General features: G+C 37.4%; 3 protein-coding genes across 7 annotated transcripts; 1 reads left to right on the top strand and 2 right to left on the bottom strand.

Moving 5' to 3' along the window:
• The first annotated feature begins 501 nt into the window (after positions 1-501).
• Positions 502-5,887, top strand: LOC111801318 (kxDL motif-containing protein 1). 3 transcript variants are annotated; one of them, XM_023685268.1, is made up of 4 exons: positions 502-652; positions 833-985; positions 2,946-3,087; positions 5,314-5,887. In XM_023685268.1, exons 1-3 carry the CDS (start codon positions 534-536, stop codon positions 3,046-3,048), a joined length of 375 nt encoding a protein of 124 aa, XP_023541036.1. In that variant the 5' UTR covers positions 502-533; the 3' UTR covers positions 3,049-3,087; positions 5,314-5,887. The 3 variants fall into 3 exon arrangements, with proteins under 3 accessions (XP_023541036.1, XP_023541035.1, XP_023541034.1); XM_023685267.1 differs by lacking the exon at positions 5,314-5,887 and adding an exon at positions 3,184-3,420; XM_023685266.1 differs by lacking the exons at positions 502-652; positions 833-985; positions 2,946-3,087 and adding an exon at positions 4,472-4,903.
• A 1,472-nt stretch (positions 5,888-7,359) lies between these two features.
• Positions 7,360-13,703, bottom strand: LOC111802617 (U3 snoRNP-associated protein-like YAO). Of its 3 annotated transcripts, none has more exons than XM_023687050.1 (8): positions 13,565-13,703; positions 12,987-13,409; positions 11,977-12,319; positions 11,277-11,501; positions 10,883-11,111; positions 10,461-10,639; positions 9,630-9,695; positions 7,360-7,935 (listed from the first exon to the last, which is right to left on the bottom strand). In XM_023687050.1, the coding sequence occupies exons 2-8, from the start codon at positions 13,400-13,402 to the stop codon at positions 7,858-7,860; spliced, it is 1,536 nt and encodes a 511-aa protein (XP_023542818.1). In that variant the 5' UTR covers positions 13,403-13,409; positions 13,565-13,703; the 3' UTR covers positions 7,360-7,857. The 3 variants fall into 3 exon arrangements, with proteins under 3 accessions (XP_023542818.1, XP_023542817.1, XP_023542819.1); XM_023687049.1 differs by having other exon boundaries at positions 13,541-13,703; XM_023687051.1 differs by having other exon boundaries at positions 13,515-13,703.
• A 2,277-nt stretch (positions 13,704-15,980) lies between these two features.
• LOC111801957 (30-kDa cleavage and polyadenylation specificity factor 30-like) lies at positions 15,981-23,686 on the bottom strand. The gene is made up of 7 exons (XM_023686208.1): positions 23,028-23,686; positions 22,156-22,539; positions 21,182-21,344; positions 20,966-21,076; positions 20,186-20,254; positions 17,278-17,364; positions 15,981-17,109 (listed from the first exon to the last, which is right to left on the bottom strand). The coding sequence occupies exons 1-7, from the start codon at positions 23,429-23,431 to the stop codon at positions 16,207-16,209; spliced, it is 2,121 nt and encodes a 706-aa protein (XP_023541976.1). The 5' UTR covers positions 23,432-23,686; the 3' UTR covers positions 15,981-16,206.
• Positions 23,687-27,790: the final 4,104 nt, after the last annotated feature.

The following is a 27,790-nucleotide window of genomic DNA, read 5'->3' on the forward strand; positions in this document are numbered from 1 at the left end:
AAAAAAAAAAAAAAAAAAATTGAAGTGAGATTGAGAGGAGGAGTTATTTGAATGATGGGAAGGGAGGTCCTTTTATAGGATGGGATTTCATTGATTCTCGGAGTTGGTTGGGATTTTTGTGGATGAAATTGAATTCACCTCCTCCCGTAGTAACTAAATTCAAACTTTTATTACTAGCTTCAACAAAATCTAGGAAAAATATTTTTTTAAAATTAACGTTAAAAGATGGAAAATAATATAGGAAATCTTCTAGAAGGTATTTGAAGGGCAAAGAAGGAAAAAAAAGAAAGTAGATAAAGTCGAATTCCCCGCAAGGGAGTGAGAAGTAGGCCGAGCCCAGTTGTTAATTAAAGAATTGGGCATATGGGCTTTTATTGGGCTTTGAATACTGAAATGGGCCAGAATATGGATTCGACTTGGTCGGTAATAAAAGCCCAATAAAAGCCCAGCAGCTGATTTCATTATCTTAGGCCCTTTTTTCTGCCCAAGTAATCCATTCGATCCCCCATTACAGTTGAGGCCGGTTGAAGACGATGGAGCAGCGGGCGGAGGGCGAGTCGATAAGAGTAGCCTCCGAGGAGCTCTCTCGGGAGTTCAAAACTTTGATCAAAACGGATGATTTGAACTCTCTCAACCATTTGCAGCACCTCATGTAACTCCTGTTTCTCTCTGTTCTGTTTATTAGAAATCAAAATGATGAATTAGGATCAAATTGGAGTTTTGTACTGACTTTATTGTTGAAGTGTTCGGTGTTTTTTTTAATGATGATTTGAAGAATATGTAAAATTTATTACCATTACTGTTAATTGTTTCGTTGAATCGCTCATTGCAGATTGGGGAGATTGCAGGATAGCAATGCTGTCCTCTCTCATTTTAACGAGTTCTCGGAGAATTGCTTTGCTGAGGTGTCTGGAGATCTATCTAGAAATACTCGTCTTTTGAAGTCCATGAAATCTGACCTTGATTACATATTTCTGAAAATAAGGTATGGTGGTGAATCGATGATCAAATGCTCTCAGTGGTACAAATATTACTTTCGTTATTGTTTATGATCTTTTGTTCCCTAAAATGTATGGCATCTTTCAATTTAATCCCCTAACAAGAAATGGTATGTTGCTGCCATTTCGATCACCAAAGTAATGTCCAAACTTAATGATTCAAACCAAGTATAAATAATCCTGGAACGAGGTCTCAATAACTAAACTATGTATGAATCAAAATTTGAAATAGATTCTAAGGAGAAAAAAAGAAATAAGGGGGTTAGAGATACTCGATAATTAAAATGCTTAAGCTTATGGGGGTTTTCTGCTTTGAGTGAGTCGTGTGTGGGAAGAAGTATAAATATTTTCATACACTAGATGCTCGTCAATTAGTTCTGTATCTTTAGAATTGTAACCTTCTTGTGGTATGTAACTTACAAGCTACTAATACGTTTTTTTTCCGAAGCAAGTTTTCCACCAAGTGTAGTAGCACCATCAGGTAAAATTTTGCATTTTTTTTAATGCATTTACCATGTTGAACATTTGGATTTTAGCTGCATACAATTATTTTTGTTAGAATGTTCTTCAAGTATACGCATTTTCCGTAAAAGTAATCTTGTTTCAGTACAAATGATCTCTGCAATTATTCGTTGCAGAGTTTTTTTCTAACCCTTCTATATCATTACGATGGAAATGGATAGTAATATTTCATTATCAAGGGGGATCAGATGGAGAAATGTGTTCTAGTTCATTCAACATACTTTCTTTCCAGTTTATGCACTTCTATGATCTTTACAGACCACAGTGCACCTGTAGGCAAAGCTGGCCTAGTGTTCCAATGTCCATGATGGCCTTTAGTTGACACCTACAAACTCTTTCACCTTTATGGACCGTCCATGCATTTAATTTTCCAAAAGAAAGTAAACTGAAATAGTACATATTTTTCTTGGAGACTAATTCTTCTTGATTGTGGAAGAACTATAGTTATTGTTATTTTCTCCTTGGCCTGTTTTGGTGGTGGTCTGCTAGTTTCTTTGTTAGTACTAGATGTACAGTTTATAAGATAAAATAGTTCTTTTTTCATCATTTTTTTTCTGGTCATATATCTATATATCTATATATATATTTATATATATATTATTTATTTATTATAAGAGGCAATTTCATTGATGATTGAAATTTACGAAAGGGAGGTATAATCCATGGTGTTTACAAAAGACCTTCCCAATTTGCAATGATGAGAGAGCTATAACTATAGGAAGTCTATATTAGACAGTTTACACCTAGATATAGCCTGATAAGCAAAATTGTCGAAAAGTTGTGTAGATCTGTGTCTTCTCTGCAAATATTCTCTGATTTCCTTCTTTCCACAGATTCCAAAAGAAAGTCATGATAAGGTTTTCCCATAATAAGGCTTTTGCATTCTTGAAAGGGTGGTATGTTATGGGCATATCCAAAAATAGGGCTTTTTTAGGTTATTCTTGACGATTAAAAATCACCAAACATTTCAACGTGTCTTCCCTAAAATATTTTGAAATTAGTTAGCATGAACTCAAGGTGAATAAAACTTTCAAAATTTGGAATGGAAAATATATGAAAGTAAGGTTACTTATTTCCTTGTTTATTTGTTCATTTTCGCTACCAAATCAAGAAATTGAACATTTTTGTTGGCTTCTACCAAGCAAGGATCTGAATTTCTTGATGCCCAGAAATCCTTCTTGAAACCATTTTGTTCAGATTGTGGTTAATTCAAAATTTTCATCTGTGATGGAATGTTCTTGTATACTCAATCCTCTCTTCTCTTCCTTGCACTTTATTTCACTGCGAGAGACTTCTAAATTTTATCTTGACCAGTCATAACTGATTTATTTTATTGATCAAATTGCATCATTTAGTATACTTCATGATTCAATATTGGCTGTATCTTTCTAGTTTGTATAGTTCATCAACTTCTCTTTCTTTCAGGAGCATGAAATCAAGAATCTTAGCCACTTATCCTGATGCATTTCCTGACGAGTCAACTAGTGAAGCTCTAGATAGGAGACCCGACCTCGAAAGGCCTCAGTAACTACAGAAATTATGACTGCAAGTAATCAAATACCCCAATGTGAGTCAGAAAATGTAGATAAATCATCTTCCAGAATCATTTTTATCATAAGTTTAACTTATACAAATTTGTTTATCTTGTGTTGGTGCCTTCAAGATTTTACCTCAATTGCGATGTTTAAAGATTATTGAGGTACATGGTAGGATCATTATGAGGAGAAATCCATATGAAATATGTATTTGTACGAGGTATATTCTCCTTCTGCTAGGTTTTTCATTTGTTAGCTTAAACTCATTCTAGCTCGTATCGGCCCCTTGTATGCCTATCGACGGAGACGGCTACTATTTACATGAGGTTGATATAAACGTTAGTACTCTTACAATCCTTTTGATATTGAGTCATTCTTTTGTTTTCTTTTTCTCGTCTTTTTTAGTTCAATAATGGTAGGTTAGGAGATCTAACCATTAACTTTTTGAATTATAATTTTGTTTTATGCTCAGATTGACATCTAGTCGACTTGTAATGCATGCTTATTACTTTTAGATTAATAGCCGACATTTCGACAATGAATGATTATGAATCTAAATGAACATTATTAACTTGAATGAGGTTGATAATCACTCTTCTTATCACCAAGTAGCCTTCCATCTTCACACGACACCCAATTAGACAAGAGATATTTGTTCATTATCAAGTTCGGTTCAACGTAGAACAAGTTCAAATTGTCACTTTTAAGGTATAGAGACTTCGATTGTAATGTCTCTCATTGGTTGGGGAGGAGAACAAAACATCATTTATAAGGGTGTGGAAACCTTCCCTTAACAGACACGTTTTAAAGCCTTGAAGGGAAGCTCGAAAGGGAAAGCCCAAAGAGGACAATATCTGCTAGCGGTGGATCCGGGTTGTTACAAATGGTATCAGAGCCAGACACCGAACGATGTGCCAGCCTTCTCGCTATTACTCGAAGAGGCGGTGTGTCAGTAAGGACGCTAGGACCCAAAGGGGGGTGGATTTGGAGGGGGGGTGGATTTGGAGAGGATCCCACATCGATTGGAGAAAGGAACGAGTGCCAGCGTCGCTCCAAAGGGGGGTGGATTGTGATATCCCACATTAGTTGGGGAGGAGAACAAAACATCATTCATAAGGGTGTGGAAACTTCCCTAGCATATGCGTTTTAAAGCCTTGAGGGGAAGCCTAAAAGAAGACAATATCGACTATCGGTGGATCTAGGCCGTTACATCAATGTTCCTTGAGTAAGTCAGCGGTGTTTAAGAAACGTGGTGGGTGTAGATGCCATGAGAAGAAATCATAATATTATATTAGTTATGGTTTGAGCGCGTGATTCCCACTCTCTTTATATTCCACATGCAAATTCATCGTGAGCAAACTCCTTCAGTGTCATGCAGAAAAAGAACAGAACTTGGAAATTTTGATCACATGCTTCTCGTCTCCATCTCCATCCACTCCTTCCTCAATCACAACCGTCCATTCCCCATCACCACTCCTTCCTCAATCACAACCGTCCATTCCCCATCACCACTCCTTTCCTTCCAACTACAAAACCATAAACAAAGTGACCAAAATCTCATCTTTAGAACAAACTGAAAGAGAGAAAAAACTGAGAGATATGAAGGAAGGAACTGAAGTTGGTGCTGCAAAAAGAAAGGGAGTTAGAAGTGAGACTGAAAAACATAAAACTAAGATGAGGGAAAGGCAAAGAAGAGCCATTACTACCAATATCTTCCTTGGCCTTCGAAAGCAAGGCGGCTACCGCCTCTCCCCTCGAGCCGATATCAATCAAGTCCTCCGTCACCTCGCCAACGAGGCCGGCTGGATTGTCGACCCCGACGGCACCACCTATCGCTCCTCCGCTTCTGTACCCTCCCTCTTTCCCTTATGTTCTTTTTCTTCTATTCAATTGAGTACCCACAAAACACAAAATTTTACATCATAATCTTTCGTGGTTAGTTAAAGTGAGGCTTTGATATGCCGGGTTAGCACCCTTTGTCGCCTTTGTACTCGAAATAGATGCTACCCCTCTTCTGGGTATGCCATTACCAGTCGCGGGTAACTCCCGAGCTGGTGTTGTCACTGATCTAATAAGAACTATTATTCTTATGGACAAACAAGGAAGAGTTATAATCTTTTGGAGGCAAAGTTTGTGAAATATTTTAACATTTTAACCTTTTTTATATAAATCAATTATGAACTTCTTGGAATAATTGTTCTTTTTTTGTCCCTTAAGATTTATTTCTTTCTAAATTTTGGTTATGTTCGTCGTCTTAGATTTTGAATAGATGTTCAGTTTGTGGGACTGTGAGGAGCACCACTCCGACGTCGACGAGTAGCGCAGTAGCTGGCGGCGGCGGAGAGAATTCCACTCCGGCATCGTCTTGCCGATTGCCTGATTCTGTGAGAGATTACGCCATGGTGTTCAACGACAATGTCATTCAACCGGCGACTCCCTTCTACGTCCCTGGCGGCGGCGGCGGCGGCGGCGGCGGCACTTCTTCTTGCTCCTCGTCTCGGAATCCGACCGGCAACGGTAATATTAACGGCGACGTTCCTCTAGCAGTCTACATGTACGGAAATGAAGACGTCCGCTGCTGTCTCTCTGCCTCAGCCACCGTCGAAATTTGCGGCGGCGGCGGTGGTTCCAAGGTTACGGCATACGAAGCGATGCGGGAAGCGAGGGCATCTAATCAGAGTACACCGGAGGGATCTCCACAGCTTCGTTCGTAGTTCTTTTGTTTTTTTACCATTTTGCCCTCCGGGTTCTGCTCTTGTTACGACGTTCTGGGAAGCCTATTTTGGGAAATAGGTTAGAGATTACCAAAGATTAATTAAACACCAATTAGGTTAATTAAAATTTAGTTTATGTAGTGACTGCCAAAAGGATGGAATTATCTGATTTTTAAATTATATTAATTTATACTTTTCGTTTCAAATATGTCACGATTTTCAAATAGAAGAAGTCTTCGATTCTAGGATTTAAATTAATTCCGAGAATTCACTTTCGAGAATTCACTTTTAACCTTTCGATCCAATGAGAGAATTCAAACTTCTGATCTCTCAACCAAATAAGAGAATTCAAACTTTTGACCTTTGGATCAAATGAGAGAATTCAAACTTCTGACCTCTCAACTAAATGAGAGAATTCAAACGTCTGACCTGTTGACCTTGTTACCTCTCAATCAAATGAGAGAATTCAGAATTCAAACGTCTGACCTTTTGACCTTGTTACCTCTCAATCAAATGAGAGAATTCAAACTTTTGACCTTTCGACCAAATGAGAGAATTCAAACTTCTGACCTCTCAATCAAATGAGAGAATTCAAACTTCTAATCTCTCGATCAAATGAGAGAATTCATACTTTTGACCTCTCGATCAAATGAGAGAATTCAAACTTCTGACCTCTCGATCAAATGAGAGAATTCAAACTTCTGACCTCTCGATCAAATGAGAGAATTCAAACTTCTGACCTCTCGATCAAATGAGAGAATTCAAACTTCTGACCTCTCGATCAAATGAGAGAATTCAAACTTCTGACCTCTCGATCAAATGAGAGAATTCAAACTTCTGACCTCTCGATCAAATGAGAGAATTCAAACTTCTGACCTCTCGATCAAATGAGAGAATTCAAACTTCTGACCTCTCGATCAAATGAGAGAATTCAAACTTCTGACCTCTCGATCAAATGAGAGAATTCAAACTTCTGACCTCTCGATCAAATGAGAGAATTCAAACTTTTGACCTTTCGATCAAATTAAGAGAATTCAAACTTCTGACATCAAGACCAAATGAATGTCTAAACCAGTTAAGTTTGTATGTTAAGGTTTGCACAAAAATTTATTGCAATGCAACCAAAGCATCATATTAATAAATTTCTTGCAAATCAAAACTCTACAAGTTCGAGTTTCATTCATTGTTGATTCAAGGTAGTCCCCAACCTTTCTTGATTGGCAATTTTCGACAAGTCTTTTCATTTTTCGATACTCATACTTTCAGTATTGGTACATACTAGTACGATTCCCGATTAAAACTACTATCATCAATCAAACCATTTAGAATTCCAGCTTTCAAGCAATAAAGTCAATATTTCAACCTCATTTAGGGGATCAAAAAGCTGCTTTGGCATAGAAACTAGTATTACATAAACTAAACTTTCCATTTATTTCATAAGTTTATGACAAGCAATAACAGGGATAGGCAATGATACTCTTTATACAACATAATGTCAAAGCTGGGGAGATCAGTCACCTAAGATTATAAACCATTGCAATTGGACAAATAATGTTCATTAAGAAAGGTCAAATACCGTTCTAATAATAATGACTATAACTCAAGAACAGTATTCCAAAGGCTTTATCATCATCAACATACCAGAATTCCATGAATTAAACCATTTTTGTTTCCTGGAGAATCTGAAACCAATATAAAAATAAAAAGTACAATGAAGATTTGTTGCAGTTTATGACGTACAAAGTGATGAATGTGAACACTGTGAACCTTGGTACAACGACTTGATTGGAAACAGTTGAATAATGAATTGCCCAAAAAGGTACATCACCACAGGGAAATGCCAGGAAACCCCAACTGAGCGGCCCATGTGATCATAACAGAATCTATCTTCAATGGCTTTCAAACTCATCCTTCTCAGTAAAAAACATGAATGCTCTAATTTTACTATTGTTTCCATGGCTAAATGGTGGGAAAAAGTTAGGTAAATAAATAAATACAGGGGTGGGGGTGGGGTGAACTCTTTCAATTTTACTTTTAGCTCTGAGAAGTCAAAATTGGATAGGGTATAGAACTCTTCAATTCAGTTTTTCATGAGAGTTTAAGGGGATGAACTGCAACTCCGTTCCGAGCAGCTGGGATTCGACCCCATCTTCCTAGACGAGGTTCCTGTCATGACGTTAACTTATGGTGTCAGCACTAGGCATACCATTTCACTCTCAGCATGACTAAAAAACTTATGAAGGCAGAAGAACAAAATTACTCGCCAATAACAAAACTGAGAAAATAGAAGAGATGTTCAATAAGAGAAGTCCATGAAGAAAACCAGCAATCTAGATACAAATTCAAATCATCAATTCGACACCTAATCAATCTATTCTGTTCTGCCAAATGTAACTATTTATTATCCGTTTTCGAGATTCCTGCTAGGATCAGCGAAATCCAAAAAAGAGACCAGAGGAGTTTTCCATAGGACAGATGTGCTAGAGATGGAAGGGACATTAGGTGAAGGAGAAAACTGTTTGTTAGCATTAGGAAAAAGGAGGGTAGAGATGGGTATATAGGAAGAAGGTGTCTGGCTTTCGTATCCAAATGGCTGTAGAAGTTTCCTCTGGAAACTAATGCATTTATGAATTGCCTGGAGGCTTAGTTCGTCAAAGACTGATATTTCCACCATTTCCAGATTCGAAGTAGGAATGGTGAGGGTTCGAATTCTTGGAAGGACATGAGGACGATCCCCCTTCCTATGCAGTTTCCTAGACTGCAACGGATATTTCTATCTAAACTGCTAGGCCTTCAGAATGAGGCAAGTTGGAACTAGGAATCCAATGGAATGATTTTTATCTTAGAAGAGAGGTCCTTAGCAATGCAGAAACAGGGGAGTGAATAACTCTCAGAGATGTTGGATGGTTTGCCTTATAGTGGAGTTTTAAAGATGCCAAATGGAGGACCGTTCTGTATTAAGGTAAAGCCACAAACCACCAAATTCCCAAAACTTGCATAAAATATTATGATTTATTAACCTAATTTTTAGCAAAATAGAGTAATTTTTTTATGATCCTTCGATATTAGTTCTAAAAAGGGCTTCAACCCTGCTATCCCGGTTAGAAGAAAAGTAGACCCTTTCGGAGCAAACTCCACTTCAACCGCAGCAACTTCAGAGAACTATGCCCTCTGAACCGCTTCCCCCAAACTAGTGAGGTGAATTGGTGCATTCTTGTAGGAATAATGAAGAAACACCGGTATCTCTCTTCTTTTTCTGTCCTTTCCTGGCAACTTGTTGGGAAGATCTCTCCCGGACATTTAACTTAGATTGGTGCATTCCAAGCAAAGCGTTGAATGCAATATACCAGCTTTGAGGAACGTTTAACAGAGGCCAAGCAAAGGTTCTTGGTCCAATGGAGTGACGGATCTTATTTAAAAGTTGTGGTTTGAAAGAAATAAGAGTTTTTCAAGAACAAGAGAGAGGTTCATAGGTTTAAATGATGGCTACCGACCTAGAATATAATATTCAATGAGTTATCTTAAGGTCATGAAAATAGTCCAAGTGCATGCAAGTGGAAGTGAATCTAGATGATAAAAAAGAAAAAGAAAGATGAGATTAACATGTTTTGGGAGCATGATAAAATTTTTGCTTCTAAATGATCTAATTCTTCTAAAGCTTTTTTTGTATGCAAATTTTCACCAGCTGGAGTCTTTTGTAGCCCTTTGGTATGAGGAATATCTCGTCTCCCAATTTTCTACGTTTATATTATCTATATCTATACATATATATAACTACAAACCAGTGGTCGTAATCCTGGGCCAAACATCTACCACAAAATAATTAAACATGTTTTAAGTTTAATTTGTGTGATGATTACCTGCCCAACTCCAGCTACCACGAACCTTCCAGAATTGGCAAAAGTCAAGGAGTTCAAAAACCCAACCTGAAATACAAAAATAAATAGATAAACAAATAAAATAGCCATATGTAAGCAATACACTAGACTGCAGTTACAGTGTATAACAGCATCTTAAGCACAACTGATGTCGAAGCAACCCCATAAATATTTATATTTATTTCTTGAAAAGAAGAACACATATCAATCTCTGTCAAACAACCTAATAGGAAAGCATCATAGAATTCATTTGGACGGGAAAAAAAATACAAGAAATAGAATTCATTCCTATAAAAAAAAATTATGTAAAGTTTTCATAAGAAAAGAAAGAGAAAAGGAAATAACGAAAAAATAGCCGGGAGCAGGTACTAATGCCTCGGCAGTCGGAAACAACTTTTACAGTCAAAATCCTTAGATTTCTAAGAGAATCAAAAAGATGTCACAACTTCAAGATTCAACTTCATCAAACTCATATTTCACGTGTATATTATTTCTATAATAACAATATAAAGAGAGTAATCATCAAATACACACACATACATAGAGAGAGAAGAGAGCAGATATGGAAGAAGCCATTAAATTTTCTATTCGGGTACTTCCAAAGAAAAATATAGGGAAAATAGAAACAGGGTTATATCAAATCAAACTCAGCAGGTGTTCAATTGCTCTTCATGGGACATATGAGTGCACAAATTCAAGAGATAATATATATAGAATGCAGTTGCACAATAGCCACATTCAAGTCATTTGAATCAGAAGAAACAAAATTAAACAGCTACAAATGTAATATAAACACATGTAAAACTCGCATACCAGAGGAAGGTCATATAATGGTCGCACATCTTTCTTGTCACTTCCAAGAGCCCATAAACGAACAAAACCATTGCCAGCACCTGATGCAGCAAGGTCACTGTTTCTACATACTGAGACTGAACTTACCCAAGAGTGTGCTGACAAACTATGAGAAGTATTAAGATTGGCATTCCCATTTCCTGCAAAGAACAAAATTCACAAATGAATAATAATTGGTACGACGTATGGCAATTAGTCGAAATTGATTTCAAAAGACAAAAAGAGAAAGAAATTCATTGATGTATTAAATTTACAAAAGGGATAGGAAATTCATGGCGATTGCAAAAAACTTCCCATACCCATACAAGAACATTAAAGCTTGCAGAATGATTTGCAGAATAATGGAAGAGAATCATATATAAAATCCTTGAACAAACACATACCCATACAACCATTGGGGATGGCACCATTTTCCTTTGTCTCCAAATTAGGGTAAGACAATGAAGAAGGATGAGCATTTCGTACAATATAAACAGGCTTCTTTTTTAATGCAGTCCAAAGCTCAATACTGCCGTCATCTGATCCAGTTAAGAACTCATCATTGCTTATAAAACGGCAACATTCTAAGGATGATGCAGGTGCACGAAATACTAAACGGGACTCCTCTGGGACCTGTTTCAAGGGTCAAAAGAATAACTCGTCAAAATAATAAAAGGAAAATAGGACTACTGTAAGTACACAAAATTACAAGCATGCTGCACAATTTAAATTAGCAACAAATGGATAACCACTAAGAGATGCGTTAAAAACTGGAAGAAATAGAAAAAAGAGGTCTACCTTCCATAATTGCATACTCCGATCACGTCCAACAGTAAGCAATCTTTCCTTCCGTAAGCAATCAATAGTCAATACTTCACTTTGGTGACCAAATAATGTATTTATGTAAGCTCTGTCTTCTACATTCCATATCTTGACAGTTCGATCAAATGAACCAGAAAAAAGTTCTGAGGTCCCTTGCCTGAAAGTCAAACACGAAACAGGTCCCCTATGACCAGGAAATGCCTGAAAGAAGTCACAGTAAAATGACTGAGAAAAGATTCAACAGCTGTCATACTTTATTTTCTATCATTTTTTCCCCATCTTTTTCTGGTAGGTTTCAGAAGGAACGAAGAGGTAACCTTCCCATCAAAGTGGTTAATAATGGATAGACACTGAATTTGGGATAAAATTGTCCATACTATCCCGATATTCTTTTTCGTAACTAAAGCATATCCGATATTTGGAGGATCTTTTTACAGCTTCTTTGGTTTATGGAGCCTTTTTACCTTCTCATATCAAGTAAAACTGGTTGTTGAATAAAACAATTTTCAATTGAAAAGAAAAAAAGCCCAAATGTAGTACAACAAGAGAGGAATAGTTACAAAAGGCTCACATTTATCCCACTAATCGAACACAAATGATTTTTGGTAAACGTTTAATCTCAAGAGTTCCAACCACGACAATGTAACAAGAAGCTAAGGCAATAATTAACGATTACCTGAATATGCTCTCTTGTACGTGTATCCCATATATGCACATGGCGGTCTAAGCCTCCACTTGCCAAATATCGACCATCAGAACTGACTGCTAACGACAAAGTGACTTTACTATGTCTTGCAGCCTGACCTTGGGGATCCTTAACACCATGCGACTTCAATACTTCATAACTGGGCCATTGATATTTTTCCCCTTTACCACAATCTACATCCCAGTGTAAGATCGTACCATCCTTAGACGATGAAAACCCCTTCATATCATCATCGGATAGAGCCACAGCTGTAACAGATTGTCTATGCTTAATCAAGACTTCAAACCCATCTCTAGCTTCTGGCTTCAGAACCCTGAAAGGGTGTATAATCATTAACAATTTAACGCCACCATGCACCCATTATTAAATATTTGAAAGTCAATTTCATTTGCTCTCTTTTTCTCTCTTTTTTTTTTTTCCTTTACGTAGGTGGTGTAAGAAACAAGTAAATCAAACGAACATGAAAAACAACATCACAGTGAGTGAAGAGAACACACTGAATACTAGCCACATATCTAAAGGTTAACAAGTAAATTTGTAACCGCCATTGTCCTCTTTGGGCTTTCCCTTCCGAGTTTCTCCTCAAGGTTTTAAAACACGTCCACTAGGGAGAGGTTTCCACACCTTTATATAAGAAATGTTCCGTTTCCCTCTCCAACCGATGTGGGATCTCATAAAATTCATCTGCCTTTCTTCATGATGATATAGCACAAGAATGTGCCCGACGTCCCACCGTTAGTTCAGACACATTGCTCAACTCTTGAAGAACGTTATGAACTTACAAAAACAAAGATTTACTGCTGAATTTAAGAGAGAACAGGCTGGAGTTGGGATAAAAAAAGGAGAAGAAATGCATCTACATAAGTCGAATAAGCAGATTACTTTTAGCTTAGCAGTCGTATATCGAAGCAACAATGAAGTCGTTTAAATTCGGAAAAACAAGACATTCCAATGAAAATTAAACCAAGAGAAAACAATACCTTGATGCAATTTCTCTACGAACCCTTCCGCTATCTTCGAGTTGTTCTTGCTGAAGGATTTGTGCAACAAGTGAATCCTTTCCGCCTTCGTCACCACTCTCATCATCATCATCCTTCTCTTCATCTTCCCTCTCCTTACCTCTCCTCGCAATTTCCCGAATTTTCTCCAAGTACTCGTTCGCTAATCTCTTCCTTTTCTCATCAGCAGTTTCTTCCTCAAACTCCTCATTCTCAGCACCTTCGTCCACGAACGCATTATCCTCATCAGATTCACCGCTCTCAATCTCATCATCAACAATCTTCCTCCGTTTCCTCGATTCAGAACTGAAAAAAGGATCCTTACTGAGTGGAAAATTCTTCCCCTTCTTTGCCCCTCTAGGAGGAGCCGAGCTATTCTTCTTCACGTTCTTTTTCATAGTCGAGCTACAACAAACCAGACAATATACAAACAGGTTAACAAAAACGTAAGTTCCTTAAACAGATTCCTCCTAGTAATTATGATTTATTATTAGCACTAACAAAACAAACCACTATCGTTCAGCAAGAAACCGTACTGAGAGAAAAAAAACCGCCGTCACCTGCTGGCTGCAGTGTGAGTGAACGGAGACGGAGGGCGGCGGTGGGCAGATTGCAGAGGCGTGATCAGGGTTGAGAGAGAGAGAGTGAGTTGTGAGATTTGAAGGAAGAAGATACAAGGCGAAGAGTTTCGTTGTTTTTTTTTTCCTTTTTTTTTTTTTTTTTTAATANATGAATAAGGTTTTATTGTTGCAGTGAGAGAGAGAGATGAAAATTAGGGTTTATGAAAAGGGTTTTTGAAAAAGATGACAACGGTCAGGCAGCAATGGCGTTTGGGCCTTTCCTTTGGGCCTTTGGGCTTTCCATCGTCCAAATGGGCCGTATCTGTCCACATTTTTTCAACCTCTACTATCTAATCCAAATTATATATATATATATATATATATATATNTTTGGATTAAGTATAATTTTTTTAAATAATTAAAAAAAATCTTGCAACCCAATCCAACTCAGAAATATAAAGGGGTTGAGTTGGATTGTGAACTCTATTTGAGTTGATCGGGTCACCAATCCAACCAACCTAAAATTTCGAGTTTGTTCAAAACGAGGGGCAGTGCCTTGCTTCCGATTCACGGAATAAGTAAACTAACGTTAAAAGTAGCGGTATTTCATTTCGTCTTTCGGCTCCCACTTATCCTACACCTCTCAAGTCATTTCACAAAGTTGGACTACAGTCAAGCTCAACAGGGTCTTCTTTCCTTGCTGATTCTGCCAAGTCGGTTCCTTTGTAGATATCCTAAGTAGGTGTAGTTCTTATTTCTTACAAAGAGCTGCTAAATGATCGAACATGCAAGTAGCTTGATCGCTGAGCCCTTAAAGTAGCACGTATGGCTATAATTGGACAATTCCATTGTGGTCGGAATGACGAGAACAAGAAGAATGATCAAAGCATCGAAAGCTTTTCTAAACTTCAAAATTCAAGCAACATTCTTCCCTTTCCTTGATGTACGATCCTTGCTACTGAATTAATCTCCCATGTGTAGGGACATAGCGTAAACTTTTACTGCTTCTTCAATATGTATATATAATTATGATTTTATTTATAGAAATATATATGAATATTGATATATCTATAAAAGTAAAATCACGATATGATATCGATGTTCATATTATCATTCGTGTTAAGCTCGTGAAGTTACGACAATGATTTCGATTCATTATATATACGGTTCAATATTAGGTACCTTGTAAAAATCTTGTAAAAGAACTCAGAGTCTATGATGATTTGAACATATTGTTGAGTTATGCTTTACTTTGACAATTTTGATATTAAATTCTAGATCTGATGATTAATATTAAGTTCTAGATCTAATGAAGAAGAATATATATATATAGATGTAGATATAGATGTAGATGCAATCTGTTATAAGTTTGTTGTTTCTAGATCTTATTGAAACCCTAAACCCTAATATTACTTATACCCTAAATCCTAAATCCTAAACTCTAAATCCTAATATTACTTATACCCTAAACCTTAATATTACTTATACCCTAAACCCTAAACCCTAAATTTTAAACCCTAAACCCTAATATTACTTATACCCTAAATCCTAAATCCTAAACCCTAAACCCTAATATTACTTATACCCTAAATCCTAAATCCTAAACTCTAAACCCTAATATTACTTATACCTTAAGTCCTAAATCCTAAACCCTAATATTACTTATTGTGGGGAGAAAAAAAAAAAATTCCTTGTGTCGTTCCCTACAATATTGACATCTCCACTATAGGGTGTCCATGGAGCGGAATAGAGACAGAGAATAGTTTCGGTGTCTTTGTCTCTATTTTAATCCCAATTCTCAAAAGAAAAAAATTCTTAATTTTTATGGGAATGGTGACGGAATTCCTTATGAAAAAGTCTCAAGGATCAAGTTCCTCTCGATCATTTTCGTACTAAATAGGGATTCTCACCTCTCTTCAATCTCTCTTAAAGGTAATTTGGTAACATAGAGGGGTAAAAAGCAACATATAATGGCTAGAACATTTGCAGGATCAAAATTGAGCTATTGCACAAGGGGTACGATGAACTTTTATGATTGAAAATAATCCTTAATGACTTACATATTAAGGGTGCATGTCCGATAAAGCTTTACCAATGACTTACAAATTAAGGGTGCATGTCCGATAAAGCTTTACTACAACAACTATCAATGTTATACATAATCATCCTATTTAACATGATAAGACAAAGCAATGTGTCGTTGCAACTTCAACTAGTAGATATACTAATAAAAGAATTTCACACCTCAATATTTTATCGATTAGTATCTATAATGTACTCATGCTCGTGCCTTCAGTGAGTAAACAATTGACATGACAATGAAAAGGTCTAATAGATATGCAAACAAAATGACATCGAATCACATAAACATAACGGATCTTGGATGATGCATTAAAAAGTTTGTAACATCTCTACGTTATCAAATATCGACTTTTTTATGAGATTCCTCCCTTCAAATGAAAGTTCTTTTACAAATTTGTAAAATAATGTATGAATTATGGCTCTGCTAGGAAATTTATAAGTTTACGTCACAAGAATTCACCTAAAAAGCAAGGTATAAAATGAAAAGAGGAAGAAAAAAAATGAGATGAAGCTTAAATACTCCAAACTTTGCAGTGATCAGAGGAAGAAACTACAAGCAATCACTGATCAGAGATTGCAGTGGCATCTCCTTCTGAGCCTCTCCGCTTCTTCTTCCCCTCTCCGTGCCTTGATCGTCGAGGTGCCTCGTCCTCACTTTCGCTCTCTTCGTTCCTAATGGCGGTTCCCATCCCATATTGCTCATCAGGATAAGCTTTTGATCCTTGTTTATATTGCATTTCGTCGTCGTGTCCGCTACCCGGTATCTCCTGGCCTCTGTTTTGGTCTGAACCTGCAATATATCTATCATTCCTATCACTACCTGGTCCCCTTTGATCCCTCTTCATAGCTCGGTTCATGTTCTGAGATGAAGGTACTGCAGGAGGTGGATACAATGGAGGTCCTACAGGCCGACCAGCTCGAGCTGGGTTAGTACCAGTAACCCCCATCCCACCCATAAAGGGACCACGTCCTTGACCCATCATCATCCCAAACCCACCAGGAGGAAACATGGCGCCAGGTTGAGAAGGTCGTCCACGAAACATCATAGCAGACTGGGGATTCATAAACTCACCGGAAAATCTAGCACCGTACGGATTGAAACCACGAGGAGCCATACCGAAAATGTCAGGCATGGGAAACCCATCAGGTGTAACAGGTCCATATGACATCCCATCTGGACCCATCATCCCAGGTGGAAAACCTTGCATTCCATGGAAAGGCCTCGCACCACGCCCCATCGGCATGTGTGGAGGCCACATCATTCCCCGGCCCCTTCCTCTGCCCTGAGCTGGTGGACCAACGGACTGGCCAAAGCTCTCCTCCTCCTCCTCTTCGCTTTCTTCTTCTTCCTCTTCTTCGTTATCCTCAAACGGGACGATATCTGGATTCTCATTTCTGATATCAGGATTAACTCCCTTTGCTTTCTCCTCTTCTCGTTTTGATTCCGCTGCTATCGAGACAGCCTGATCATAAAAATAAGAAAAACACACTTACGAAATTCGCTAAAGCTATCCCAAACAATTACACAATAATAAATCCTGAAACTGCCATAATCCACTCCCTCAAACTTCATTATGAACATATTTCAAAGATTTCAGATTCTTCGTTCAAAATGAACAAAGCAAGCATACCATGAGGTCACCATCGGGCTCAAGATAAAGCAAAGAAGCCAGCTGCTCACCAATAGAAGGTTCTAGCTCTTGGCAATCTCTACTAATCTACAAAAAGAAGAATGATGGCTCAATTAGTATCTAATGCTTCCTCTGATTGCAGAACAGGATATGGAGGAAAAGGTTAACTTTTTCAACAATCATCCTCTATGGACATGTGGATGGTTGACGGAAGCAAACCAAGACAATGAGCAGTTTAAAGCAAAATGAGCATCAATTGAACGGATTAAACGATAATCGGGATGGCTTTGAACTCCTTCAAAGTTGAAGCAAAGTGAAGCCATCAAAGCAAAATCCCATCTGATACACAACCAGCATCATCATCAATGTTTCAGAAAATCATCTTGTTTCGTCTCAATCTAACTACTATCAGATGATTTCCTTGATCACCTTTTTAAAGTTTTTCATTACAGCCTTTTTGTTGTTTTTTTTTTTTTCCTTCAAGGAAACAGAAACCATTCATTGATATGATGAAATGAAACACACGTGAAGTTCGTATTAGATGAAAATCAGTCAAGCAAGCAATTTGAATAGGTACCGAAACATTCTTCACGGACTAGCGAGGGTAGATGAACTGTAGTTACAAAAGGGAGGGGACAATTTGCTTCAAGTAATAGCTAAAACACATGAAAATAATTTACATTGTGACTCTTATCTGTGAAGATGCAAGCCTTTTTGTTGCGTTTTGGAAAGGGGAAATCTTCTGGAATACCTTTGACTAAATATTTTCCATTTCCATTTCCATTTATTAACTCGTGAGAGTACATAGGATCAAAGTAATTTTTCTACAAGCTTAGTTATGCCCAGTTATAAATTTCATTCTATCTCACCATGGATTCCTATTTTTCATTTGCAATATATAGCATATGTTTCTTTTCTATTTCTTACATCATGGATCTAACTTTAGTATGCAGACTCCCACCCAACCCGAACAAGTAAGAAACATATTGCAATGAGTAGGGATGGCATCAAGATAAACTAGGGTGAGCAGTTCTTATTTACAGCTCCATAGGGAATTTTTAATCTGTCCCCACTCTATTTATTAGTCTACAATGTTCATTTTTCAAAAATATTATTAATAAAATGATAAGGCTGACTATTCTAGCAAACAACTTGGAGCACTATCACCCATAAACTCTTGAAATGTACTTGTCCTAGCTTTGAAGGGACTAGCAGACAAACTTAGTGTTAGATCCCACATCGGTTGGGGAGGAGAACGAAACATTCTTTACGATGGTGTGGAAACCTCTCCCCAACAGACGCGTTTTAAAAACCTTGAAGGGAAACCTGAAAGGAAAAATCCAAAGGGGGCAATGTTTGCTAGCGGTGGACTTGGACTGTTACAAATAGTATCAGAGTCAGATATCGGGCGATATGCTAACGAGGAGGCTAGGCCCCGGAGGGGGGTGGATTGGGAGGTCCCACATCGATTGGAGAAGAGAATGAGTGCCAACGACGACGCTGGGCCCCGAAGGGGAATGGATTGTTAGATCCCACATCGGTTGGGGAGGAGAACAAAACATTTTTTATAAGGGTGTGGAAACCTCTCCCTAATAGACGCGTTTTAAAAACCTTGAAGAGAAGCCTGAAGTGGAAAGCCCAAAGAGGACAATATCTGCTAGCCAGCTTGGGCGGTTACCTTTAGTATATCTGTAAAGAACTTTCATCAATACCAAAGAGGAGTTGAGGTAATGTTCTCGAAGAGGGCTTTGAGGAAACTGCTTCAGTAATAAACCCGAAGTATGTTGAAGACCAAGGCCTTAAGAAGTTTCTTCTCGGTAGTGCTACTGATACCTAGGAAGACTGACCAGGAAAATAACTTATAGCTTACGTAGGTTATAAAATTTTCATAAAGCCCGGCTCCACACAATTCCATGGTTAACGAGAACCTCCTTTACATAATCTCTTATCCTATCCATTTGAAAAGGAAAACGAAAGCCATCCAAAATTAACATACTAAGCTCTTTACATTCTTCCAATCATCATCATTAAGCTTTTCTCAAAATTCGAACATTCAACTACTTGAAAAGGTATTCAAGCATTGTGCAAGAAAGGGAGATATGAGAGTCAGTTATTCAAATGTCATCCACAACTTTACCCGGATGTGACAAATCTGGAATTCAATGTCTCAGCTTAGAAATGTGACCGCTGTTCTGCTTCCTAGATGGATCACTATACATGTTCAAGACTCCATTAGAAGTCTTTCATGCTTTTGTTAGATCTAAACCTTTTTTTTAAGTCTACCATGTTTGGGCCAACATTTTAATTGCAGTCAAGGAAATAATGGTGGTTATCTTAGCACGAAAATGAAGCCTGCATTACTAGCAATGGTTCTGATAGTCAAATGTTAGTTTATTGCTATTATATGAGAACCTACTGTGTTTCTCTCGAATTATAGAAAAAAAAAAAAAAAAAAAANATAGAGTAAAGTTGATTGGGATTTTCCATCCCTCATGATTGTATCGATAATGTTAGCACTTAGATAAGTATATATCTATCTATCTATCTATCTATCTATCTATCTCTCTATATATATATATCACGCAGTGGCAGTGTAATTTCTAGTAACTTCCATGAAACTAATTCTACGAAAAGCTTCCATATACCCCACAAAAGAAGAAGCATAAATTTTCATTCACAAGCTTGCAGGTTCTTATGTATGTTTTCAGACAACTTGACTTCAACAAAACCAGCTATATGTCTCACCAGATAGAGCAAATCGAGACAATAATCATACAAATAAAATATAGAAGAAGCTGGAAATAGTTTCAAGAGTTCACAACACATATAAAAGGAGAAGTGTGACAAAGACATCCGCAGATAGAAGTATAAATAGAAATCGTTCTTAATCAAGCTTGAGATACCATACCTTTACTGGTAAGTTTTCATTATAAGGATTTCTCAAATGGCGAGTTTTCTGGAAGGATAGTTCACATAACTGCAAGTAACAAAGTCAAATTATTTATTGCATCATACAAGATTCAAATTGACAGCAACGAAATCATTGTTAGCAACATTAGTTAGCTTGAACTTTGAGCTTTATCATGGATCTGTCAAATTCAGATTTAACTAGCTTCCAGATATCACAGAAAATGCATATTGTAATTTTTCATCAACTTTCATCTCAAAAAACAGAAAATTCTCAATGAAACTGGAAAAAAATGGTAGAAATAACAATAATAATTTAATTTACTTCAATATATATATATAAGAATAACAAGCTGAGTCATGAAGTTCGATGCACTCAAACCCATGAGAGGCATCGATCTTTTTTCCATTCGATGTACCTCTAAGGTTTTAGGGTTTAGATGGAGAAATTGATCAAGTTTTCTTCCTCTTTCAGTCTTTCTATGCATACAATTGAACCTTTGTGTTCCTCATTCTCAGGCGTCTTTGAATGATGGCAAGAAAAAAAATGTTCAATAACACAAATTTTTTAAAAAATTATTACAGTTTCGACTTTAATGAGCACTGCATTGATGATCTTTGAAAGTAAATGTGCATACTTTTAAGAGGGTGAGAGAGAGAAACAGAGAGAGCACAAGCATCAGCAGTAATGCAAGTTAATAAAATGCAACAGCATGGAAAGATCTGTTGTGATAAATTTCTGCATAAAACTATGAAAAGATCTAAGAAATAAAATATAAACCTTCAGCCATTTGAGTGAAAAGTTTTGCCCGTAATGCGCAGTTCCATGTGCATACTTCCAATTGCCCCCGCTGACAGATCCACCAATCCTAGTCATCATCTTTGCACAACCCTAATCAGCCAATACTAAATCAGTATGGTTATCTCAAACAAACGTACTTCCGTCCTCAATGGCGAAGTAACATCATACACAAATATAATAGAGAAAGATTGACACCTGAAAATGCCGAGTCCGATTGACTGAGAAAATCAAAATAACATTATCAGCAGAATCAAAAGCTTCATTAAGTTTAGCTTCATTGCTTCTTTGAGTTGCCCATACCCCTTGTTGTACAGATAATTCCAAATTCTCACGGTTGCAACTTTTAACAATAAAGTACCTAATCTTTCAAAAATAAATTAGGACATAAAGAGTATTTATAAGGTTCATGTAAAAGTAAGCTTTTTATCTTTTCTTTTTTGCAAAATTATATGAAAATGGGTAGCTGAATGTCTTTATCAGAAGATGAATGGAGAAAGTTACAGAACCAAAAAGGGGTACCCCTTGCTGATTGTGTTTTACCGAAAAAAAGTCCACTTGGCATCACTCACAAAGGTAGTATAACTAAAGAAGCTCGACAGACTACAACAATTTCAAGTATTCGGAGCAAACTAAATCGATAAAAGTCCACAAGAAGTGTCAGAAAATAGATTCAATCAGATTCTAATATAACAGAGTATGAGCTATGAGCCAACAGATTCTAGCCAATCAGTTATGGAATCATCAACGTGCGGGAAAAAAAATATTCTCTTGACTATTGGTAATTGACATGAGATACTAATTCAAATGGAACATGAGAGTATGATAATGAAGCTTCAGCATAGAATTTAATAGCTTGATACAGAATATGTAAAATAACTAATACCCTACGATGTTGATTCATGTCTTTCTAGGAGCCATTTTTCTCAAAATCTACAAAGGTACCGAGTTGAAATCTCAATCTAACTAAAGATTCTTGTGGTCGAAGGACTACAAATTGATATGAAGAAAAACATTGCTAACTACTCGGGATTAACGTAACTGTTCAACAGCACAAATATGATAAAATACTGAAATTTAAATAACATATCTCTGCAACAATGATTCCATATGATACGAAAAAAAAAAACTAGGTTTTGAAGTAAAAAGACTTCAGGTCTCCTTAGACACACCTAGATATTCCGGGAGGCAAAGACGTTGAATTTCTGTTTAATTGATTGACCTGACCATTAGAAGCAGTTTGTATTGGAGCCTGGCTGGTTTGTTGTGCAGACTGTTGGGCTTGCTGTTGTTGAACATTAGCAGATTCTGCTACAGAAGGTTTTCCTATCACTCCTTGAGTAACGGTGGCTGGACCCGGAGGAAACTGAGATTTTTCGTTCTGTTGAGATAAGCCAACTCCACGTTGTGAAAAGAATTTGTTCGAGGTGCCATAATTGTATGGACCCAAATGCTGAATTTTCTGAAGGATTTCTTCCACCGGAGGTGGAGGTCCCGGCAACTTAGCATGCCTATACCGACAATCAGGACCATTTGGACAGAAACCAAACTTGTACCTGCAGTTACAGTGTTTAGACATCAGGTGTTTAACATCCATTGTTGTTCAAAGAACAAAAATAGGTCCAAAAAGATGAACTGCAGAAATCATCTTACAAATCCGTGCAAATGCAACAATCTAAGTCAAACCAGGGAATCATTTTGTAAAAATTTGAATGAGGACTCCATATGATCTATCACCATGAATGTATCTCATTGTTTTCTCTTTGCAATTCAGTACTCTTTTGTAAACCCCTAATGGGAGAAATTAGATTAGAATCTGTTCGTGAATTCTCATATAATCAAGAAACTGAAAATCCACTCTGCAATCTATGAACTGCACATTCAACAACTAGGGGTAAAGAAAAATGGCATAACAGATGAGAGCAGACATGATCGCCTTCCATAAAAACAAGCGTATAACGAAATTAAACAACAAAAAAGTATAAATCAAACGAACAGCCAAGAAACAATAGACTAAAACTCAATTCCGAATTCCAAAACTTACATATTACACTCCTTGATATCTTCGTTGGTATGTTTATACACGCAATCCTGTTCACGGCACTCGCCATAGAGACGGAAGAATCGGCAAATGGGCATCCGAGATTTATCATACTGGTGAAGGAAGCCACAAGCGTCGCCCTTCATACACAGGCTGCGGAGCCAATGCCGACAAACCGTCTGCCGGAAGCTCCTCCGGCTGCCAACGTTGCCAGTTGCGGCGCCAGAAGCGTCAGCAGTAACAGGAGGACCGCCGGCACCGGCGCCAGAGTTGGAGACGGCGGAGGCGGCAGGAGGAGCAGAAGAGTCAGAGTGGATGAGGGGCAAGGAGGCGGCGGCGGGGTTGGTGGGACCGGCATCAAGACCGCCCTCGAAATCGAAGCTGAGACCACCCTCCGAATCCTCCATTAGGAAAGGTAAAGCGTTACTGAATTAGGGTTGTGCAGCAGATCATAGCTCAAAACAAGAAGCAGAAGAGCAATGAAGGGAGTTGCAGAAATGGGTTTTGCATCAGAGAGTGAAGAAGAAATTTGCCGTCGGATTTTCTGACCATATGAGGTGGGCTTTCAAACTGACACTGCTTTTGAACTTGTTCATCATCAAAATTAAATTCATCAATTTTTGAGTTTTTTTAAGATCAATTTCGGAGGTCCTCTTGTGATGTTAAACGCGAGTCTCTACTAAAATATATATATATATATACACACATATATATATATATATATATATATATATATATATATATATATATATATATATATATATATATATATATANTATATATATATATATATATATATATATACACGTATATATAGTATTCATTTCCGGTCCATATTTGCTTTTTTTTTATTAAAGACAAATATATTGTATTCATATATTATTCTGTCCTTTTATTGTTCCTTCCATAGTATGTGTAATTTAGGTGCGGGGGTTTCAGCAAATATTCTCATAGTATTAGAGCTAGGTTACAAATATGTGCACACGAGCAAAAGCTAACCTTTTGTTCTTTGGGTTCTCATCCTATGATCACACGAGACAAAGTTGATATATTCAAGACTCGTCATCCCGTAAATCTTGGTATTTTTGGCTCAGCTGGATTGCTCTTCTTGCATCTATTGAGTCAAAAGGATTCAAATCTACGGCTAAGAATTCTGCTTGATTGAGATTTATGTCCTAAAGTGTTGTAATTGATTATTTAATTAATAATTTGATTATTTTAATTGTCATGTAACATTATCTAGTGTATACAAAATTCGATTATATTGGTGTAATCGTAAACAATATATGATTGATATATAAGAGTATCGTATTTAAGTAATAACCTAAGAAGTCCATAGTACATGGATAAAGTTAGGTGTTTGATTATGGTAACGACTCACTTTGTAATTGTTACAAATGACATGATTCAAATAGTTCGTGTAAAGACATGTGAGTAGAGGTATCTTATATAATAAGTTTGTATAAGATTATACAATGAGTTTAGAGAGGGAAGTGGAAGATCCTCATAGACTATATCGGTTGTTATCGGCCTAGGAGGTTACCTTTGTCATTCCTAGATGTCGTGGAGGTTTATTATGTTTTAGGGGCGTCTAGGCGGTTTAACTTTCATTTCTCGTTTTAGGAGGTTCGGGGTTAGCTCTTCGAGCTAAACAAATCTCTAGGCGTACATGGGTCTAAGCCTTTGATCGTTCATATTCTTGAGGTACAAGGTTTACTGAAAACGTACTGACTTGGGTCAACTTAGAAACCATACTAGCTATAGCGCCCTAATCTTAACTGAGTTCTCGCATGCATGCTTTGCTAGCTGTAGCACCCTAACCTTAGTCATATCTCGGAGATGAAGGGATCTATTGGATTCTTAAGGTGGCTAGGTGGCTTAACAGAGACTTCTGACTCTAGGCTGCTAATGACTCTCCAGTAGAGTTATATCAAGTCTTTTTCTAGTTAATTTTGCACTCATACTCACCCTTTTCAATCAGTTGCTCGATTTATTCTAATTAGCAAGTATGAAATAGTCCATTGAGGTTCAACATGAAAAGAATATTAATTTGCATAAATTGAGCTCAATTGTACATTTAATTGAGTTATTTGGTAAAATTTCAAAACATTTATGTTGAATCATGATGTTGTAACCAATCTCGAAACAACCCTTCTAGCAATGACATGTCTGTATAAATTGTTGAAGTAATTTGGAAAGCAATTTTTTTGGGAATGACTTGAAAATTATAATCCAAATCAACACGCTACGTGAGTCATTGACTATCCAATTAGGAATTTCCCAAGTGGACGACTTATATATTAAGGCAAAGAAGTGGATGAGAGAGCTCAAAGGAGGGGAACTTCCTTCGAAGGACAACAACAAACTTGATAACTCTCTAATCTTTTACTCTATTTTCTTATTCTATCAATTTTATACGATTAAGATGTTGATTTCTCTGTTTAAATCTGTAACGCCCCTAATTTTCTTAACCTAATTAGTGACGTCACCCTTGCATACATAACTCATTACGCGGAAGCTCATCATAAATAACGTTGGAAAACACAGCCAAGTCTTTCATAAAGGTCCAAAAATCTAAACAAACATATCTTTGAGTAATTGAATTCAGAAAACTCTAAATAAAACAAGGTTCAATGCTTAAACTTATAAATAGTCAATTAAACGTAAACTAATAATAATGTCCCCTCTTCAACTTCCATGGTGTCCTCAGCTAAAGTCCTACATTGGCGCCTTGCCTTTACCTAAAAAATGTAGGTAGCACGTGGCTTGAGTATTTTATGAAATACTCAGTAAGTCATCCCACTGTTGAGGTTAGAAATGCAAACACATGCAACATATGAGCGGGACCTAACTTTTCATAAACTTTACATGGCCTTGGGCGCTTTTCTATTCCAGGTAGGGTTGGATGTGCGGTACTCCTTCACACACGGCCCATGTACGCACACATGGACCCACCAGGTGGGCTCGTATACGTACCCCTGGGCCTGCCTTGGTCGGGCACAACGTAGTACACTACGTCGGATACCACAGAACAGAAAAGGGCCTGCATGATATCATGGTGAATATAAATATTGTATTTCATTCTTTCGTAACATGAAGGGGGAAGTATCCTGATGCAGGTGGCATGCATATATGCATGAGGACCCTTAACATACCTAACATGATATTACATGAGCATTGCTAACATCACATTTACGTTTCTTACGTTACATGACATATCACATAACTTACATTACATGGCACATTACATAACATGAAAATACATTTAAGTTCCATAAGCATTTCATGACATGACTCGATAATAATACGTGTATCCATGACATCGACAACATTTTTACGACATATAATACTAGCAGATAACTATCTTTCCACAGCATAAACAGTCAACAACCAACATCATGCATAACTTTTCGTAGTGTAAACAGTCAACATAATCTATTACTTTTCAAATAGTTAACAGTCAACCATCAACTTGGAGATGAGAGGGTACATATTGTGTGCGAAGTTTGCCAGCGATAACAAGTTCTCGAAGGAAATGATAATCTAGTTCAACATGTTTGGCCCGCTTGTGAGAAACGGGATTAGAGCTAAAAAAAATAGCTGTTGGGATCGATACCAGTAGTTAGCTCTGATACCAATTGTTAGGATCGCACAACAACGCACACGCTCGATCTAGATGAACACGAAGAATGGGATACTGAAAATTGCAAGGAGAACTCTGGCCAGGAACTTGAATGGGATACCCCATCGTGCCAGGAACTTGGCCTATTTCCAAAGCTCCCTACCGCATGGCGTCAGTAGAGTTGAAAGAACTCAATGTGCAATTACAAGATCTACTAGACAAAGGCTTCATCCGTCCTAGCGTATCTCCTTGGGATGCGCCGGTATTATTTGTGAGGATGAAAGATGGATTGATGCATCTGTGCATTGATTACATAGAACTGAATAAGAGGATGATGAAGAATAAGTACCCACTCCCTCGTATTGAAGATCTGTTTGACCAACTCAAGGAAGCGACCGTATTTTCCAAGATAGACCTTCGGTTAGCATACCATCAAATTAAGATTAAAGAAGGGGATGTACCGAAGACAACATTCAGGAAAAGGTAAGATCACTACGAGTTTGTAGTGATGTCGTTTGGCCTCACCAACACCCTAGCTATGTTCCTGTTGTTAATGAACCGAGTGTTCAAGGAGTGTCTAGACACATTTGTTATCGCGTTCATAGACGACATCCTAATATATTCGAAAATGGACCGAGAGCACCAAGTGCACCTCCGAAAGGTATTAACCACCTCGATAGAAAATTAGTTGTACGTCAAGTTCTCCAAATGCAAATGTTGGCTACGACAAGTCTCGTTCTTGGGGCATTTGGTGTCAAAGGATGAAATCTTAGTAGACCCTACCAAGATTGAAGCGGTTACTAAGTGGGAACATCCAACTACGGTTTCAGAGCTACGGAGTTTTCAAGGGTTGGGGTACTACCAAATATTTTTGCAAGACTTCACTAGAATAACCTCCCCACTTACACCGTTAACAAGGAAGGGTGTACCATTTATATGGAATGATGCGTGTGAAGCAAGTGTTCAGAAGGGTATATGATTTATAGTGATGCTTCCAAGAATGGACTAGAATGATTGTTGCATATGTGTCACGTCAGTTAAAGGAATATGAGAAGAACTAATCCACACATGATCTTGAGTTGGTGGCGGTAGTGTTCGCATTAAAAATTTGACGACACCACCTGCATGGAAAGAATACCCAAAT

Source organism: Cucurbita pepo, chromosome LG09 (genome assembly GCF_002806865.2).
Source record: "Cucurbita pepo subsp. pepo cultivar mu-cu-16 chromosome LG09, ASM280686v2, whole genome shotgun sequence".
Lineage (NCBI taxonomy): Eukaryota > Viridiplantae > Streptophyta > Magnoliopsida > Cucurbitales > Cucurbitaceae > Cucurbita > Cucurbita pepo.